Source organism: Arachis hypogaea, chromosome 6 (assembly GCF_003086295.3).
Source record: "Arachis hypogaea cultivar Tifrunner chromosome 6, arahy.Tifrunner.gnm2.J5K5, whole genome shotgun sequence".
Taxonomy (NCBI): domain Eukaryota; kingdom Viridiplantae; phylum Streptophyta; class Magnoliopsida; order Fabales; family Fabaceae; genus Arachis; species Arachis hypogaea.
The window spans coordinates 100,004,187-100,025,769 of record NC_092041.1 but is presented as its reverse complement, the minus strand read 5'-3'; the positions used below and the strand labels follow the sequence as shown (position 1 = coordinate 100,025,769).

The following is a 21,583-nucleotide window of genomic DNA, read 5'->3' as shown; positions in this document are numbered from 1 at the left end:
CTCTAAATCCAGGTATTCAAATTTAAAACGCGTCCATTTAAAAGGCTAAGAGGTTCTCCCCTTCTTATTTCCTTATATATTAAATTATTATATTAAATCAAATCATCCCTCTTTTTTCATAATATATATATATATATATATATATATATATATATATGTGTGTGTGTTTTAATAATAATATTATGTATATATACATACACTACTTTTAAAAAATAAATACATACATACAAATAAATTATGAATATATTCATTTACTAATCTTATTTATTTATTTATTTATTTTATTAATATTTAAAATATTTGCACAATAACATTCTTTTATTCATTTTTTTTAGTACATAATTATATTCATATTATACAGAAATATTTATATCCGAATATTTACAAATACATATCTCATTATGACAAAAATAAATAAATAAAAGAGGGGAGATTTGATTCTTTAGAGTTATGATATGTTAGCTTTTTAAAAAAAATTAATTATTATTCTTGTTCTGTTGAGTACAAAAAAGTTTAATGCAGCTTGAGGAAATACTTTGTACCCTCAAAGACTGCATGGGGGCTTATGATTATGTACTAAAAATATAAATCTTTTTTGTACATAATTATTTTTATAATGACCTTAAACATGGTCAAAAAAGAGTTAAGTTCCTCCTAAAGGTATTGGACTAAAAGGATGGAACCCAAAATAACACCTTGAGGAGTTGAATTTCTCTTCAGTGGGAACTATATTGGTTGAAGTGGATTGGTTGGATTTGGAGTGTAAAGGTGTCATCTAGTTGAAAGAAAACCAAACTAGATATCCCTTCACTAATGTCACATGTCAGGAGATTTAGTTTAACGTGTGGGAATCAACTTCCTACCCTTTTCAGTTGACAAGACTTGAGGTGATCCCAAATACCTAAAGATATTTTGGAAAGAGTAGTAAACCAAATATCAGATTAAAACCATTGGCCAAAGGATGCCTTCTTCATCATGGTTTTATACTATAAAAAGGACCTCAAACCACCTCTGTAAAGCATCCTTCATCCTTCACTCTCATTTATCACTTTCACCTTGATCATCTTCTTCTTCACGGATCTTGAAACCCTTTTCATCCTTTACTTTCACATTCACTTTCATCCTCTTCTAAGAGCTTCTCTTCTCTGTAAACCATTCTTGTCCACTTTAAACAAAGCTCATTTATCCTCTTGTGACATTAGTGGAGGTCTCAACACTTGTTCTTCACCTCTCTTCCTCACTGTTAGTTCTTGTATTATTTATTTATCATTAACAGAAGTGTCTTTTTCACAAGTTTATTTACCCCTAATCTCTCACCTTAACTATTATTTTTCACTTAATCTATTTTTCACGAAACCCACTCGAATCAAAAGTGCAATACCCCGACCTTCATTTTGCCTTCATGTAATCGCATATAATAACGACATCCTAGAAACAGCAGAACTCGAAAATTTGGTAGGGTCCCCCCAAAGTCTAGTTCATCCTATCCCCCACTAAAATCCATAAACTATTTCTTGCTATCCACTGAATGTCCTTGTTTTCTCTCCAAATATTTGTGATGTCCATCTCTGCCCCGAAATTAAGGTCTTTTTTTTATTACATTGATAATAATTAAATTTAAACTTCAATTCTTACATTGATTTGGCTTAGTCTTCATAATGTTATTCCTACGATAGAATTTTGTTTGGATCGTGACTTAGTTTTATCTAGCATTTGTCATCGGTATTAGAATAGTTCTAAATCCATTTTTTATTGTTTTTGGGAATGCCCTAATGGCAAGAAGGTCTGAAACCTTTTAGGTCTCTATTCAGATAACTCGGATTTACATAATTGACTTTACAAAAGTGCAAGGAGCGGAGATGTTTTTCTTTTCTTTTCGACCATCTGGTGGATTTGGAGAAGTAGGAATCATGACTTATTTAATATAGATGACTCTTCGAATTGTTAGTAAAGTGGTGAGTTTGATTCGTAGTTTAGTAATGGAGTTTCACACTATTTTTGTGATGCTAGTTGTTTTGCTTCTTTTGACTATGTTGGTTTTGGTTATATCATTCGCAATTCTGATGGATGTTGGTTGAAATGTTGCACTGAAAAAGTCGAAGTGTGCAGTGTTCTTTTTGCTGAATTATATGCAATTTGGAGAGGTTTACTTCTTGCTTGAAATAGTGGGTTTCGTGAGGTTATTTGTGAAATAAACTATTTAAAAACTCTTTTCTTAATAAGCCAAATAATGCTTAGTAAGGATATTCCGAAATGAGATTTGGCAAAACATATGAAGGAAGTTGTGAATTGGAATTAGAGAATCTCTATTTTTTTAATTCAAATGAATGTAAATAGTATTACAAATTGTATAACTAAAACAGCTGCTTTTGGTGCAGACATTCACTCGAATTAGAATCAACCATAGAGTTAGTTCAACATCTAATAGATTTAGATATAAACCTAGCTAATTAATTTGGTTTTCTCTCTATTTTTTTCTTTTTTTTCTGTTTAGTCACAAAAGAAAAAAAAATCTTACGCATGAATGAACGATATCTGATTTTGCCTTCAGTGAATCGGTTATCTGAACCTATCCGAACCAATTTAGTTGACTGGTTTAGTCCGATACACTACACGTTAACCAACTAAACTTCAAATAAACCATGCACCCAAAACACGAATCAAACAAATCAATAAATACTCACGGAGTTTCTAACGAAAACTACAATATATTATTTCTCATTTAGTGTAAAGATATATTTACACAAAGGGCCATGAACTAGTGTCACATTTCTTAATATCATTCTTCGTTTTGAACATCACTTGCATCACTTGCCTTCACAAATCGTCCTTTCACCCTTTTTCTCGTATCAGCCCTAGCTTTTCTCGATTCATAGCGAATGTGCTTATCGTACCTGCACACAATTAAATTCCCCTCTTTGAGATAAAAAAAAATGTGATATTTCCAAAAATAAAATAAAGGACATGCTTTAAAACATACTGAGGCCTGAGGGTCAAAAATCAAAATAGACAGTGCTTTATGTATAAGCGTGTAACTGGAAATCTATTGAATTTTCAGTATTGAATGACAGAAGTGTGCCGTAGCATGGGATCCACCAGTTAATAAGCAGTTAAGCACAATAAAAACGTGTACCGTAGCATGGGCTCCACCATTTGCTGGGCAAAACAATTTTTTTGGAGCATTCAAAGCTAAGGGTGTAGAAGTAGAAAGTAGATGAGTGAGTAAATCCTCTCAATTTTTTTCCCTTCAATTGAAGGTGTAAAGTGTGATTTTTAACTCTATTATTTTTTCTTTCATATTTTTTCTTGGTTTCACTTATAAACTGTATAATGAAAAATCACACCTTACACCCTCAAGTGAAGTTTAAAATAAAAAAGAGAAGATCCAATTCTGGTGAATAGGTCATTAATAGTGAGCGATAAGGTGGATACTTCAATGATGATGTCTTCACATAAAATCACATTATGAACTATTAGATGAATTGACATGTTTGACTGAATATATTTGGTTGAACCATCTAACTATCTATAATGTGATCTTCATGTAGAGACATCATCATTGATGTATCTACAGACTGATAAAGTTGGTATCCAAGTAGAAACACGTTTTAAATGTGCAGAAAACAATATATTATAAAATGAATTATACCTTCGAGTTTTCTTCTTTTCCTTGTAGCGTAACATGGCATCCCCTCTATTTTTAGTCAGCTCTTCAAAGTTAACCTTGTCCTTTATGGTGCTAACATTTTCACTCCCACTCACAAGATGCTCCATGTATGCTGCATTGTTGGTGCTACTGTATGTTATGGGTTCAACCAATTTGGACTCTGATGATAATCCACCTCTAGGTTTCTTGTTGCTTTCTTCGTTTTTCATCACATGGTTTGAAGACGACTGATCCGATTGATTCTGAAAATTTTTCGTAAAAAGAAAAAAAAATAATTGATTCATTACTCGCTCTCGGCGATATATGGGGAAATAATGAATGACAAAATCCAGGAAAAACCCCATGTTTCATGTAAATTGATTAGTTAGCAAGCTCACTTCAATTTCAGCTCCCAATTCATGAAATCAATAAATTTGCAAGCCAAACACCGCCATCTGGAATAGGGTTTACAGAGTCACAGCATATTAATACTATCATTACATGACTATTTTTAAAGTACCATCTCAAGCTGAGAAAGTGAAGTAGAATTAAATTTGTGACATCACAAACGATCTGGCTGTTGTGTGCTTGTAGTGTATATAGCTTATAGGTTAAAAATAGGAAACATCACAATGCAACTTGCAAGACTTTCAGTGCATCTAGAGCAATAAAATCATGTCATCCTCCATTATCCCTCCCCATGTGAACTTTGGAGTAGGTACACTTCAAATGAAAGCTCTAAAGGCCCACAATTTTGTCAGTGTGTTTAGATTTCAAAGCCATAAGCCCACATGTACTGCAACTTTCACTTTCAATGTTGATTTTATTTTATCTTTTTCAATTTTAATTTGGTACAGTATTTGGATTCATTATGATTAAACTCAGTCAAAATCTCAGAATCTAGCATATACATCAGTATAGGAAGACAAGAACCAATACAGTATTTGGTCAAGCTCATCATCCACATTAGTGAACCCGACCAAATGAAGCTCAGCAGGTCTTTACAGTTCAAAGTCATTTCATTGCATTTCCATAAAAACCGCAATTCAGTGACTCTAATTTAACAGTCGGAAGTTGGGAAGCAGGTAAAGGTCCCGAATCAGCGGACTCCCCTCTAGCAACCCGCATGAGTAAAGACAAATATAAAACCGTGCATAAAATGGAAATCATTCGGTGCAAATAATAACTTACATTTCTTGATAGAATATCATCAATTGTTGAGGAGTTGATATTGTGCACATCTTGCAATGTTTTTGGAATCACTAATGAAGCTTCATCTAGATTATCAAATGACATCATTCCTGCTTCACTGCAATCTCTTGATTTTTGTAACTGAAAATCCCATACCTGCAGGGAGGGAAAACGTAATGTATAGCACTAATTAGCATATATTTCATCCCTAAAATCCATTCATTCCATGTTTACACACACCAAGACATAGTACTCCACAGTAAGTTTGATTATAAGCACAAAACATAAAAATGCCCCTAACTTAAGGGGAAGGCATAAAATTCAAATACAATTAAAGAGAAGCAATGAAAGAGTATACTTTCAGTGATTTACAGATTTACAGTTTTACAAAGAGCTTAAGGCTATTCTTACCCATAATTTTTTACCTCAAGTTGAAGTATAAAGAAGCTTTGAGATAGTTAGCATAATGAAAATGCATGATGGTATAAGTATAACGGGACTTGATCAAGAAACTTTGTTGTCAAAGTTCAAGCTTAAATATCATCATGTAAAGGAAACCCTACAATCAACTACCTATTTTGGCAATCATTGGAGTGACCATTGACCAAATAAAATTTAAGCTTGAACGAAACGATCATTTAGAAAAGTATCAAAGTAAATGACAACGAAAGGTTAGGAGGCCTAGTTGTCCAAGTAATCAAGATTGACTAAGAAAACCCACCCATTCAAAATTAAGGTAAACTGAAACTCTAACACTAATAATTTTAAAACAGACTAATAAACTAGTTCGTCATGTTATTTCATATTAATACAAACACTCATCCTAAATACACACTAAGGCACTAAGACAGGTCTCAAATACAGAAAAGGCTATAAACCCAGATCTGTATTTTGTCAACTCTATCCATCCAGCCTTGCAGCTTGAAGCCATCATTACCCATTAATTTTTTTTTTCCCAGTTATAACCAAACCTTCAAAAACAAATAATTAAATTAAATTTAATAAAAATAATAATAATACAAAAGCTTGAAATTCTATAAAACAATGGAATCAGTCACGCGAACCGAATCTCAAAGTAGTTATTAACAGAACAAATTGATCTTTCAACTTCAAATTGACTGATTCGATTCAACTTCAAATTGACTGATTCGACCTTCATTCTTAATCCTGAATTACCCTTCCCTATACGTTTTTTGTTATTCTTTGACACCAAAATCTGATAACATGATTCATATACTCTAAAAGAAAGAAAGAAAGAAAGAAAGAAATCGAAACCTGAGGAGGCTGATACGCAGGATTGCAATTATTCCAGAGAAGATCCCCTTCACTGCCGCAATCATTTCTCTTCACGCTTCCGCCATCAGAAGGCAGCATCAACAAAGAAGTGAACGGCGTTTGCTCCATCAACAACTCATCATCGTTGTTCTTGTTATTGTTGTTGTTACGATTCGCACTCCTCTTATTGTTACTAAAACTGTTACAAGTATTCAATTCACCCTTCTCCTCAGCACCCTGAACGCACGGCGGCGTATCAGGGCACAATCCAGCTTCAACTTCTTCGTTTCGATCCGCCGCCGTGCCGTTCCTTCTCGCCATCTCCAGCACCTGCTCATACACCTTGTCCTTCACGATCGGCACCACCGGACCTTTAATCTCGTCGAATCCAGAAGTGTTACCAGAGCCGCCGTTGCAGTTAGAGTTGAACTTGAGCTCGATCCCTAAGGCGGCGGCGATTTCGAGGGCGGGGGGACAGCCGGAGAAGCCATGGAGGCGGTGGCGGGCGTGGAGGGAGGAGGCGACGGAGGAACTGTTGTGTGCGTCGGAGTCGCAGTCGTTGCAGAGGACGAGATTGTCGGTGGCGCATCGCACGGCTGCAGGTTCGTTGCGGCAGTTATCGCAAATCTGAGAGCGCACGTGCTTGAGTGAGAGGGCGTTGGCGGAGTGCACGTGCTGATCACATGAGATGCAGAGCTTGGCAGAGTCGGCGCGGCAAAAGAGAACTGCCGTTTTGGAATCGCAGTAGTCGCACGGTAGCAACATCATCACTATGTTGCTCTTTGCGTTTTAAGATATTAAGTGCCCTTTTATGATTAAAGAGAATATAGAACTATACAAGGACTAAAATGAGAAAAGAGAGAGGTTTGGAGAAGGGAATTACTGAATTAGGGAAGCGAAGTGAGAGGTTGGGTGTTGTAAGAGAGAGAAAGAGAGAGAGTATAGTGTAGTAGTAAAGAATAGAGTAGAATAGTGGGGATATAGAATTGATTATGATGAAAGTGCACATGATAAGCATGGGAAGGTGCAGACGCAATCTGGAGGATATGAATACGACGGGTGTGGGGTACACAGCGGGAAGATATCTTCGCTTTTTGTACCTAGCTGGCGACCCTTACGATGTACATCTGCAACTCTCTCTTTTGCCATTTACAGCTCCTAATACTCCTTTTTTCTCCTTAATTATTCCTATAATCTAAAAATGAAATAAATCTCATCATAAAAAAATAAAACTGTATACACTTTATTGTACACTTAATCAACAAATGGTGAAACCTTTTATCCTACTACTATTCACATGTGATCTTTTTTATAATTTCGCCATAAATCGATGTAGTCACGTGGGCTTACTCAATAAATTGTAAAACCTCTACATCTTCAACGCCTTATGTGTTAATAAGTAATTGAATAAAAATTATCAATTATGCCCTTGATTTTCAGAACTCTCATAATAATAATAATCTTAATTTTTGTTAATGACAATTATACTTTTTAAATATTTAAAAACGTTATAAATCTGTCAAACTATGAGGAAAACCTTTGTTATTAAACGAAATTTAATGATATGACAGACGGAAATCTAACGCGATAAAAGGGAAAAAAATGTTTATTTCCCCATTTCTTTTATATTTGAAAATGAGAAACAACATTTTTCCAAATTTCACCAAAAATCAATATCCTAAGACGATACCATTGTCATGCGTAATAATAATCAAAAGACTCAATCAATGAAAAATAGTAACTTTGAAAGGTTCGAAAAATCTGAAAATAAATCCTAGGTATAGGACATGCTTTTGTCGTTTTAACTATTTTGACAAAAATTGATGAAATTTGTTGTTAAATTTGTTTGAGTAATGCTTAACTATTTTGATGATTCGTTTGTTATTATTGCTTTATTAAAAAATTGTTATTTTAATATTTGTTTTGTTGATTTATATTATTGCTAGAATTACTGGTTTATGCTGATTAGCTGCTGTTTTACCTTATGCATTGCTAATGATGTTTCATCACGTTATTACGTGTCTTTTTTACTTTGCATTTTAAATTTTTTGGATTGTTTGGCCGGCTATTCTGATATATTTTTGCTAAATGTTGCTGATTTTTTGGTATCACTGTATCAGTGTTGTTGAATTTGGTGAATGGGGGTTGCATGGTCCTTATTGATGCTATTTTGTGTTGCTATGACTTTGTAATTTGTATGCCACATGTTTGCAAATTTGCCTCAAAGAATTTTTTTTTATTGAACATTTTAGTCATCTCCTTAAACTTATTGCTTATTCTCATCTTGTTTTACTTATTTGCATTGATAGGGTTTGAATTGATTCTAAATTGACCAAACTTATGCATTTTATATGGTTAAGGTATTTTGCCTATTATTGCAAGTTTGATACACTTTATTCTATATAATCTATTTAATGCACTTTATTTATGCTTAATTGGTTGGATTATAATAGATATAATTATAATAGACATAAACTTTTGAGTTTTGAACATGTTTTGTTTTAAAATTATTCTTGTTTAATACATCATCAATTGTTTGTGTTTATACCTATATATATTATTTATGTTTTAAATTGCATATTGTAGCTATCATGTAATTTAAATTCATATTTTTTGTTTAAGCATCAAGTGTTAAGATTGTTGCTTCTGTGCCCTTGAGTGTTGCTTATGTATATCCTTACTTTGTTTCCATGGAATTATATTTCACATGCCCTCTTTCTCGACTCTTTTATAGGATAACCGACAGAAAAGAGAAGGAAAAGCAAAGATAACTGGGCTGAGTAAAGGGAAAAAGGAATAGGCAAACCGCTAAAACAGTGGATAAGTCACAATCAAAGAGACCGGTCAGTGTGAGAGATCAGATGAATTAGAGAACACCTCCCATTGACCCGTCTAAGTTCTCAAACTGCTACTCCGAACTGAAGTTCCCGGAGTTTCAAAGGAGGAGCCTCCACATTGAGAGAAAGCTACAGATCCTCACCAATCTAAGAAAGACCACTGATGATAGAATTGATCAGCGGGGATGTGATTCCTTGACAGAGAGCTTGTGGAGATAAACGCATCGTGGATCCGTGAATTCGATGCAAACTACTACACAAGATCCTCGATGCAGTTTATCTTCGAAGCAAGCAAGTTTTGGTAACAGAGAAGGTCCTCCAAGAGATCCTTCAGATTCCGCCTAAGCCTAGAGGAAAGGATGTATATGAGAAGGCGGAGGAGGATAAGAAAATGCTGAAGTTTGACTAGGACAAGGTTTTGAGTGTGATAGCTCAACCTGGCAGCCAGTGGATGTTCGGTACTAAAAAATCGGGCCCCACTACTATTGCCATCAAGTACTTAACCATTGAGGCCTGCCTATGGAAATAGATCCTCTCCAATTATGTCATGCTGAACACCCATGAGACTAAGATCACGACTGGCATGGCTATTCTCATTTGGTGTGTTTTGGAAGGTAAACAATTGTACCTTCCAAAACTTATCAAGAAGTACATGGGACGGGCTCACACCATTGACAACCTGGCTTTTTCATGCTTGATTATCCAGTTGGCTCTCAAGGTCGAGATAGTGTGGGAAGATGCTGATGAGAGACCTACCGTTGTCTAGAACAAGAGAGTAATACCATATGAAAATTGATACAAGTCTCAACCAACTACCAGGTAGAAAGGGCGAAACCAGCATCCACTTCAGAGGCAGACACTTTAGCAGCAGCACCAGCACTTAAGCCACAGCAACCAGCAGTACCACTACCACCATCCTCTTAGCCGATACATTGCCTTGTCCTGAAGCTCTTCGAGGAGATGGTCCACTTGGAGCGTCACTCCAAGTGACGCTATGAGAATATCAAGATGCAGAATAAGGATTGGGACCCGATGATTGGGGAGCTGGATACTCCCTCAGAGCAGAGTGGAGATGAAGATCCATCAGCCGAAGGTAGAGATGAGCAGAGCTCCGTGATCATATTGACTGCACGGTAGACCGTGCAAGGCTTAAGTGTGGGGGGAGCAAGTAAATCGGCTATTGGGTGGAAAAAATTTTTTTCTAAACACTTGTATTTTCATTTTTTTATTATGTTTTTTGGATATTCGTTAGTATTTTGCTATTTAAAATACTTTTAGTTAATTAAATTTTATTTTGGTTTGTATATAACCTAGTTATCTTTCTAGTTTTACTTTTAGTTATTGCATTTTTTTATTTTAGTTTGTATATATTTAGATATATATTCTAGTTTAGCATATTTTTCTCTCTTTAATATGGTCTGTACATATATATTTTTAGTTTTTAGTAGTAATTGGATAATGTGGATAATAGGACCTAGTTTATTTTTTCTAAATGTACATGATAATTTGAAATGATAGAGAATAGAAAAAAAACTCAATTTTTTATTTTCATCCAACCACATCATACATATATACATAATAAGCTTGGTCAAAATAAAAAATTTTCAAGACAATTTTTTATAGGATATCCCATTGATTTGAGTTGGAACGTTTTATTGAACTTACTTGAAAAATAATTGTAGAACATAGATTAGAGCTAGAACACACAACCAAGTGAGATTTGAACTTTAATGTGTGGTTGCATTATTTCAACTATTATTTTATTCTTGTGTGTTATCTTCTTTATAATTGTAATCTTTGAATTGTTTAATTCTTTTTTTTTTTGAAAGATAAACAAGCTCAACATACTTGGTGGAGAATTGTTTAATTCTTTATTTCTATTATTTTGTATATGAATGTATTTATATGATTGACCCTATTGTTTCATTTTAGCTCACTTACCCAAATGATTCTACCCTTTTATTTACCTTTGTTAACTAATTTTGAGCCTTATTAATCCCTATTGTTCTTAATTTTAGCACATTACAATTCTAAGTGAAAAATCATGAATGTCCCAAATTGAATCTTTGGTTAGCTTAGACAAGTAGGTGTTGTATGATCTAAATATGGAGGAAAAATTGTGAAAACTTTGGTAGAAGATAAAAGAATTAAATATTTGAACAATATGCATGAATTTCTTGTGTATATATCGTGTTAAAAAAAAGAGAAAAAAAGAGAAAAATCAAAGAGGGGTTAAAAAATACCCCAAAGAAATATTTTAGAAATAAATACATATGCGATGTAAATTGAAAAGAATGTATGAGTGTGTGAAAAGTGAATATAGATAGTTAGGTTGCATTAGAATTGAACATGTTATAGGTTGGATGGAAGTTTAAGCTAATTAAAAATTCAAATTTTTAGTCTATTTGATCAAACACGTCTTTACTTTTACTCGAGTCCCATTATAATCTTTGAAAGTATTCATGATATTTGTATGCATACATTGAATATTTGTTGATTGTTAAAAGAAGAACAAGTATTATAAAACAAGGTTAGAGGAGAATTGAGTGATTTAACCCTATACACTTAAGCATGAGAGAATAAACACATCTGGTGAGGGATTCAATTGCTAAATTCTATGTTCCCTTTTCTCATGAAATCTTATCTTGCAAGTTTTGTAATTTTTAGGACTCAAATCAATTGACAGGATTGGCTTAATTGTTATTGTTTTAGGCCCTCTATACTTACATATGTTCTTGGAATTTGATTTGTTTTGACCAAGTAAATACAAGTAAATAGAAATAGATAGAAGTATGTAGAATAGTTTAAGGATAGCTTACTTTTAATAAGTGTACCATCCCTTAATCTTGTCTTTTTTTATACTTAGCATGAGAACATACTATTATTTGAGTATGGAAAAATTGATAAATTCATATTTTACGATTATTTTTTGTTTGAAAAGAGTGGATTTTATCAACTTACCTTGCATTTATTCTTTGGAATTGTATGCTTTTGTGAATTTCTCCATAATTATGCTTAATATTTTAAAACATACTTTTTATGCTTTAAATTACCAAATTTAATTCACTTTTATTCTATTCGATACTTTGGTATGTTTGTTTGAGTGATTCAAGGGTTAGAAGGCAAGGATGGCTTGGAAAAATGAAGAAAAAACATGCAAAAGTAGAGAATTCATGAAAAATGAAGATTGGACATTTTCTAGGTTGTGCGTACGCATCTCCTCCAATTCGTACGCACGACTCGCAGTACGTGTCTCACTTAAATGAACACATAAATCGTGATTTCAAGCCCATTTTGGACCCAATCCAACTCATTTCTGAAGCATTTGAAATAAGAATTTAAAGGGGTCAACCAAGTATTATAGTAATAGTTTAGTATGATGTTTAATGTAGAATTCTAGAGAGAAAAGCTCTAACTTTTCTCTATAATTTAGGGTTTCTTAGTTTAATTTCTCTTTAGATTTAGGTTTTGATTTTGTTTTAGTTTAGTTTTTTTTTACATTTCATGTTCTAGTATCTTAATTCATTTAGCTTATGAACAATTGTTTAAATTTTTAATTTTTTTAATGCAATTTGATGTTTATATGATTTATTGATATTTAGTTGAGTTGTTATTATTGCCTTCTTATTTTGGTTAGCTATAGATTTTATTATTCTTGCAAATTTATCATGTTTGATTTTTATGCCTTCTAAGTATCTGATAAAATGCATTTCTTAGTTTTAGAGTAGATTTTTTCATTCTTAACTTGGGATTGAGGACTTAGGTGATCTTAAGTCATTGATGTCCGATATTGATTGGTGATTTAGGGTTGTTAGCTAATTTGGTTTTCACTAACGCAATCCTTTCACTAAACCTAATTAGTAAATTGGTTAGAATTTGTGAATTGAGATCAATTATACCTATTTGACTTATCCCCGATATTAAGGGTTGACTAAGTGGGATTAACTCTTCATAATTGTCATGTTTGTGGTTAATGACTAGGATTAAAAATCTTGACTCTCAACCGTTACCAAGATCTTTTTAGCACTTGAATTTTCGTTCTTTTATTAGTTAATTGCCTTATTGCTTTTAATTTAGTTTGTTTTGCCATTTACATCACTGTGCTTTAATTTCTTGCAATTATATTTCTTACCATTTATATTTCTTGCTTATTGATATCAAATCCCGTTTCTATAGCAAATACTTGTACACCCGATTACAATTCCGTGAGAGAGCGACTCAAGATTTAAAACTCTCGATATTTGATTTGAATTGTGACAACCTTATTAAACTTTGATAGGGTTATTTGCCAGTTTAAGACTATGCTTACAACGAATTCGAGTTTTATAAACTTGTGAATTTCTAAACTAACATCTAGCCTTTATTAATGATATCCAAGCCCTGCTCTACCAAGTTTCCACGATCGACCCTCGCATGCGTGACGACTCCAAAGTTGTTCCCGTTGCGCTCAACAAGATTCTCTAATTTCTTCATTGCATTCTCATTCTTGTCGTTAAATTTCAATTTCATCTATTCTGGTATTTATCTTAAAATTACTGTTTCTAATAGGTTTTTCAGCTGAGGTGAATAGCATGGTATTTAGATTGATACCTAAGCAATCCCAAGTAAAAAATGTCCTACGAGTGAGTTCTATTTTGTTTTCAGTATTATGTATTCAATTTCCTTACATTGGCATAACTTTTTAATAGCCCTGTTTAGGCTGTTACTCATAGTTCAAGTTATGAAGTAATGATTTATGCTTTGTGCAGTACACAGGTAAGGAAAAAATATGGCTCTGCTGTCAATAGCTTTTCTAGTATTCTTATTTTTCAAGTTCTCCTCTTAGTTGCTTAAATTTGGATATTTTATTTAAATTTTTATTTATAGCGTTGTAATATGTTTGATTTTGAAAGTTACAACAACCATTCTCTATATGAATTTTAGGTAAAAGTTGGAGAATAGAGAAGTGCACAGAAAAAAAATAGACAATAATTATAGATGAATAGTAGTTGTATGCGTCTACAATGAGAGTAGTGGTAATACGCTTCAGTATTGGAAGTTTAAAGACCCTAGAAGCTAGTACTAAATATTTAAAAATGCAATAAGTTGATTTATCTTTTTTTGTTTATGATTTATGAAGCGAAAGAAAAAAAGGTTGATGTCATATATAAAGTTAGAGATCTTTTGAATTGGATTTGTTCAACTTTTTTAGAAATGTACATAGAATGATGATGCATATAAAATTGTTATCATAGCTTGTTTGTCATTATTTTATCTCTTAAGATTTGAAAACTAAGAATTTTGTTGGTTCTTATAACTTTGAATGCTCAATTAATTTATAGGGAGTTTACTTTTTGGTTTGTAGTTGTCTCTCAAAAGATAGCTTTGATTTTTCAAATTCTGTAATTTATATCACTTTCTTGCTTGATTCTGCAATTTATAATGATTTTAATATTTTATTGTTAACAGAAAAATAGAAAAAGAAAATGAGTGACAATTAGATAGTTAGTATTATTAGTCTATTTATACTTTCTAGTTAAGGAAGAGTGATGTATAGTATAACTCATTGTAAAAAAAAAACTATGATTCTGATTTCTTCTTTTATGATCAATAACAAATCACAAAACTTAATTCCTTTTTTTCTATAATTTATTGTTTTCTATTTTTTTTATTTAAGAAAGTTTCGTTTAGCTTTCTTGTCAAACCTGATAAGCAGTAGCTTCATGTCTTGCAAGTTGTAACAATATATATATATTTGTAATTAAGGAAATTATGATAATAAAATAATAATTAAATAGTTGTATAAAAAATTGGTACTATATATGCAAACTACAGTACCAAAAAATTTAGATAACTGAATTGAGTAAAGTATAAATGGATGTGTTAAAGAATTCGTTTAGAATAAGTATTTTGTTAAGGATTAAATTAGCGTATATGAAACACTAAAATTTTCAATGTCCTTTGTATTAAAAAACCAGAGAAGCAAATTAAAGAAAAGTTTTTAACAACTAAGAAGAAGCTAAAAAATTACAATTTTTTTATTTTGGCCGAAATATGTACAGTAGTGTGTGGATGGCTTTATGAAAAGCATATGTATGTAGAATTGGGTGACTGAGTTGAGATCAATTTCTATGAAATTCTCAAATGAAAGTACATAGTAATTAATTGATGTTTGTGATTTATCTGATAATTTGAATTGGTTAAAGTCAACTAATGAATTTATTACTTAATTGTGTGCTAATTTTTTCCCTTTTTAATGTTCATTTCAGGTGCAAGATTTACATTTTATTATTTCTGATTATTTCGTTCTAAGTGTGGCAATGATACACTCTTTTTATTATCATCAAGTTAGTATTATATATATTAAGATTGCGCATTCATGTATATTCTAATATACTAGAAACCATGTGAGTAGAATAATGTTAATTATTTTTTTATTAAGCATATATATCTTCATGTTGTTATACTTGTATAACTATATAGATAAAGATGATGCTCTTAGATAATAAATCAAATCATTTCTATTTAAACGCATTGTATTCTTGTTTTCAAAAGAAAGAACGTAGAAAGCTAATAAGTCAGAAATTTTTTTCTTGTAACTCTTGGTTGCCATAATAATAATATTCTTTTGCACTAATAACTCTTAACTTTCATAGAATTTGATTCTAATAATTTTAGTAATAAAAAACTGAGTTCATTTTGATTATTCTATTCTTCTAGCATTTATTTAGTAGTTAGGAATGACAACACCACCCGAATACACAGATACCCACCCTGCTCTTATTTGCTCGGAGCGGGTAATTACCCGTCTCACACCGGGGTAGAATTTTTAATGGGGCAGGTTCTTGGGCGGGACGGAGCGGGGCCGGATTTAGATAATGCCCGCCCTTACCTGCCCTGGTATATATATAATATATATAATTTTAATATATAATATGTGTAATATATATAAAATAATTAATAATATTGTATCATATTTAAATTTTACTTTAATTTATGTTATGTATGTGATGATAGTTATATAAATTTTAAAATTTAATTTTATTTATTAGATTTTAATAATTATAAGGGTGGGGCGGGTTAGGGTTCAACTTTTTACTTGCCACGGGTAGGAGCGGGATAGATTCTATGCGGGTTATTGTAGGGTGGGACGGAATCGAATAGAGCAAAAATTCACTCCTACCCGTCTCGTTGCCACCCCTAATAGTAGATTACAGTATCAATGTTGTTAAATTTGTAAGTTCAGTCATAGATGATGATGACAAAGAGTCATATAAGAATGGTGATCACTCTAAGGATTTAAGTTTTAAATATGAGTGCAGTTCCAATAAAAGTGATGATATGGTAGATGTAACAGTAAATATGGCAGAAATAGATACGATTAATATTGATGATTTTAAAAAATTGACAACGGATTTGATCATAGAAAACATACAAGAATTGGTGTTTGATATAAAATCTCAAATGATCAAATTGTTAATTTTGGCTTCAATTAATATATATGATAACATTTATAAAGAATTTATAATTGGATTTTTGTTACAAGTCTTTTTGATAATCTAAAAATTTTATAGTTAAAACTTTGAAGTAGCAGTTAGAACTGTTAATACGTTGGTCAGCCCAAATCGTGGTCCCAGTTGTAAGTCCAAGTAAGGCAGTGAATCCGTTGGTTAACGAAGATGCTCCCGTAACTTACAAAGTTCTAACCATAAAATGGCTAGTTTATTGAGAACGATGAGTAGTTTAAATTTAGGAAAAAATAATTCTTTAGTAGTAAAAACAGATAATGGTGAAGCATCAACCTCCGGAACTAAAAATGAATTAGAAATAGCTAAGTTAGAGGAAAGTTTTCATAATTGGAATATACCTATAATAGATAAAAATAAAGTATACAAAAAGAGAAATTTCTGGGAAGGACGAGATTATGAAATTCATATGTTAGAATACTGTAAATCAGGAACAAGTAATAATAAGACTATTACCATTTTAGAAGAAGATAAACTAAAAGAACATAGTAACGAAGGATACAACTTCATCCATATAGGATTAATACAAGTAGCAGTAAAACCTAATTTTAGAATAGGAATAAATGTTCCTATATTATTAACATTACGAGATGCAAGATTTCAAAATTTTAGTGATTCGTTAATAGGAATATTAGAAAGTAATTGTCATGATGGACCGGTTTTCTTCAATTGTTATCCGAATTATACCATGAATATGAGAAATAAGTATACTTGGCAAGCCTTAAAATTACACGTCCAATCTGATGAAAAAATCATAAATAAAAAATATAATCCATTTGAAATAATCTATAGAATATATTATGAAACTACCAAGGTTAATTATAACTTTAAAATATTAAGACAATTCTCAAAAGAAGAAACGATAATTATGCATGCAACTCTAAAAAGATCTAATATACAAGCCCCTAGAAAGCTAAGACATGAGCAATTAATAAGCAAAATGCCTGAAGAATGGGTAATACCTGATTTTATTGGAGAACCACAAATAGAAAACACTAGATTAAGAAAAATAATAAGAGAAGGACCGGATATTAGAATTAAGATGAATAGATCCCAATCATTAAGAATTTTTGATAATGTTAAAACTATTAGTCGCAGAAATTCTATAGATAATTTTTCAATAGAAAATATGAATAATATTGTAGAATTTAACAATACAAGGCCCCATATAGCCATTCCTGTATATAAATCACCTTCCAAATGCGATCCAATGGAATCACAAGTATTATCAGTAATTATCAAGGAAAAACTATTTGAGATTGATAAAGAATGAATAAGACAAGATTTTAATGCTGATTATAATAAACCATTGAGAGATTGGTATTTTACCAATTATTTCGAAAATGAAGTTGTCAGACTAAGAGAGCTATTTTATGATTTTATGAAAGAAAATAGAATTAATTTATACTTCTTTGAATGGTATGCTAATTATTACTTTGAAGACAATAAGAAATTATGTCCTTTAACAAAACCAACTGTTATATGAAAAACTAGTTCAGGATCAATAATAGAATCTGAATATCCTCCTAAAGAAACTATTAAAATACCAGTTGAAAAAGATTTAGAAGTTGAAGCAACACCCTATAAAGATAGCAATTTAGAAGGAAATATAGAAAAAGAGATATTAAGAAATTACATCAACAATTAAACTTTACTAATACTACGCTAGACATAATGAAAAATCAATTAGGAAAAATGAAAAATATGGCAAAAATCATTAAGGTAGAAAAATCTATATATAAATTACAAAGCTTAGATAATATTAGTTTAAAATCTAAAGTAGAAGTAGAAGTTGAAGAATTAAAAGAAAATTTTAGAAGTATTAGTTTGAGAAAAATGACAATTAATACATTAAAAAGAGAAGAAGAATTAGAAATAAATAAAATATATCATAAAAGAGATTATCCTAAAATAAGAAATTATTATTCTAGACCATCACCAGTAGATGTAGACTTGGAAGAAAGGACACAATTAGTACAAAATAGTTTTACAGGATCAGACTTAGTAGAATGGAATATAGATTGATTAAGTGAACAAGTCATTTTAGATCAAATGTGTAATATGACTATGGCTGCAACTGCATATAAGATTAGAAAAGCTTCCGATAAAAAAGCAGCAATTATATTAACCCAAGGATTTACAGGACAAATTAAAAGGCTGGTGGGATAATTTTCTCAGCATCTAAGAAAAAGAATTAATTATTAATAGCATTAAATAAGAAGATCAATCACCAGATGCTACATCCACATTAATATATACCATTATTAAAAATTTTGTAGGAGATCCAAGTACTTTTAAAGATAGAATAGAAACCCAATTAATGAATTTAAGATGTCCAACCATGTCTGATTATAGATGGTATAAAGATGTCTTTATGTCAAAAGTTATGATAAGAGATGATACACATGCACCTTTTTGGAAAGAAAGATTCATAACAACCTTACCAAAATTATTCTTTAAAAAAGTATTACAAAAACTACAAATCTAATTTGGGACCTAGATTCCCTATAACTCATTAACCTTTGGACAATTGCATAATATAATAGTACAAAGAGGCATAGAAGTATGCACAGATACCAAGATACAACAAAAAATAAAACAAAAAACTATCACGGGAAAAAGAAAACTTGAAAATGTAAAAAACAAGGACATTATGCTAACAAGTGTACAACAGAACAAAAGATAAATAAAATAGAAAATAAAGAAATTAAGCACGCTTTGACAGCTATATTAATCAACTCAGAATAAGAAGAAAAATCAATTTATGAGGACTCTTCTGAGACTGAAGATTATTTTATACAACAATTAGACTTTATGTCAGAAGGAGAAAGCTCAAAAAAAATAGTAAAAAAGATGAGCAGAGTAATTGTTTAGAAATAGGATTATGTAACTGTAGAAATTGTGAAAAAATTGTAAATATTTTGACTAGAGAACAGACCTCTACACTAATAAAAATAATTGACAAGTTAAAAGATACTCCATTAAGAGACGAATTTATAGCTCAATTACCTGAATTAGTTAAAAAATAAGAAGAAAGTAAGCAAGATATAAGACCAATAGAAATAAAAAAATTTATAATCGGTTTAAAAACCCACAAGAAGAAGTCTCTTTTAATTCTCTTAAAGAAGAGATAAAAAAGTTAAAAAGAGAAGTTCAGAATTAAAACAATAGAATATTAATATGGACTATAAATTACTAAAAATAGAAGAAAAAATATAATAAAAATACAAGAACAAACTTTGTAAAATAATGTTAGTAAAACAGAAGAGACTAGTAACATAATAATTCCCAAAAGTTATATTAATATAGATCCAAAAAACTATATAAATATACTAACTTTATTAGTAAGCCAAAAGTGGTTCACTACGATAACCTTAATTGTAGGAGAAGAAAATTTTGATTTCAATAGCTCTGATAGATTCAGGAGTTGATGTTAATTATATACAAAAAGAGTTAATACCTACAAAATATTATGAAAAAATTTTAGAAAAAGTTCTAAAAGTAAAAAATGATAGAATGACTATAGACTATAAATTATCTAAAGCAAAAATTTGTAAAAATCGAGTATGTTTTGCCACTACGTTCTTTTTGGCAAGAAACATATCTCACCAAGTCATATTAGGAAATCCTTTTACTATATTACTATATCTCTTTAACGTCAACATCGACGGAATAACTTGTGTACGCATTCCAAATCATCCTGTTCATTTTGAATTTCTCACTAAACTGAAATAGCATGAACTTAATATATTACAATATCTATCTACCCAAGTTAATGCTATGGAAAAAGAAACAAAATAAATTAATTATTTAAGTCAAGAGAAATTTTACAACACCTACTACTCCAAATTAATGTTATAGAAAGGAAGACAAAACAAATTAACTATTTAAACCAAGAAGTTATATACAGAAGAATAGAAGAACAATTACTAAACCCTGAAATACAAAATAAAATAAAAGCAATTGAAGAAAAAATTAAGAAAAAATTATGTAGCATAAACCCCAAAGCTTTTCAGCATAGAAAATTATGAGATATCTTTACTATATGAATATAGGTTTAATGAAAAAAATATATCAACAAAGGCAAAACCAATACATATGAACAAAGAGTATCTAGAATATTGTAAAAAAGAAATACAAGAATATTTGGATAAGGGACTAATAAGGTCTTCGAAATTACCCTGAAGCTGTACAGGCTTCTATGTGATGAAAGCATCTGAAATAAAAAGAGGTGCTCCAAGATTAGTTATTAATTATAAGCCTCTTAACAATGTATTAAAATATATTAGGTATCCCTTACCAAATAAAAGTGATTTAATTAAAAGATTAAATAAAACAAATATATTTTTAAAATTTGATTTGAAATCAGGATATTATCAGATTGTAGTAAAAGAGGAAGATAGATATAAAACAATTTTTATAGTACCCTTTGAACATTATGAATGAAATGTAATGTTCCAAGGATTAAAAAATGCTCCAAGCGAATTCTAAAAAATAATCAATAATATATTACCCACATATAGAATTTACTATAATATATCTTGATGACGTATTAGTATATTCGAAAGGAATAAACCAACATATATATCATCTAGAAAAATTTATGAATATTATAAAAGAGCAAGGATTAGTTTTATCAGAAAAGAAAATGAAAATTTTTATAACTAAACTAAGATTTTTAGGATATGAAATTTATCAAGAAACTATAGTACCTATTAAAAGAGCCATTGAATTTGTAGATAAATTTTCACATGAAATAATTGAAAAAAAATAATTACAAAGATTTTTGGGATATTTAAAATTATGTAACAGAATTCTTACCTGAAATACGAGTAACATGCGAACCTCTTTATAAGAGGTTAAGGAAAAATCCACCTCCGTGGACAAAAGAAATGACTTCTATAATAATAAAAAATAAAGAACACGATAAAGGAAATACCTTGTATAAGTATACTAAATCCACTGGCTTAATTAATTGTAGAAACACATGCATTTAGAATCAGGATATAAAGGAATTCTTAAACAAATACTTCCTAATAGCTCAAAAGAACAAATAGTAAAATATCATTTAGAAATTTGGAACCAAGCTCAAAAGAATTATCCAACAGTAAAAAAAATACTTACCATAG

At 30.8% G+C, this 21,583-nt stretch overlaps 1 protein-coding gene across 1 annotated transcript; it reads right to left on the bottom strand.

Annotated features, from left to right (window-relative positions):
- Nucleotides 1–2,688: 2,688 nt before the first annotated feature.
- Nucleotides 2,689–7,130, bottom strand: LOC112697135 (zinc finger protein CONSTANS-LIKE 14). The gene is made up of 4 exons (XM_025750172.3): nt 6,113–7,130; nt 4,838–4,993; nt 3,650–3,909; nt 2,689–2,894 (listed from the first exon to the last, which is right to left on the bottom strand). The coding sequence occupies exons 1-4, from the start codon at nt 6,878–6,880 to the stop codon at nt 2,780–2,782; spliced, it is 1,299 nt and encodes a 432-aa protein (XP_025605957.1). The 5' UTR covers nt 6,881–7,130; the 3' UTR covers nt 2,689–2,779.
- Between the last annotated feature and the right edge of the window lie 14,453 nt (nt 7,131–21,583).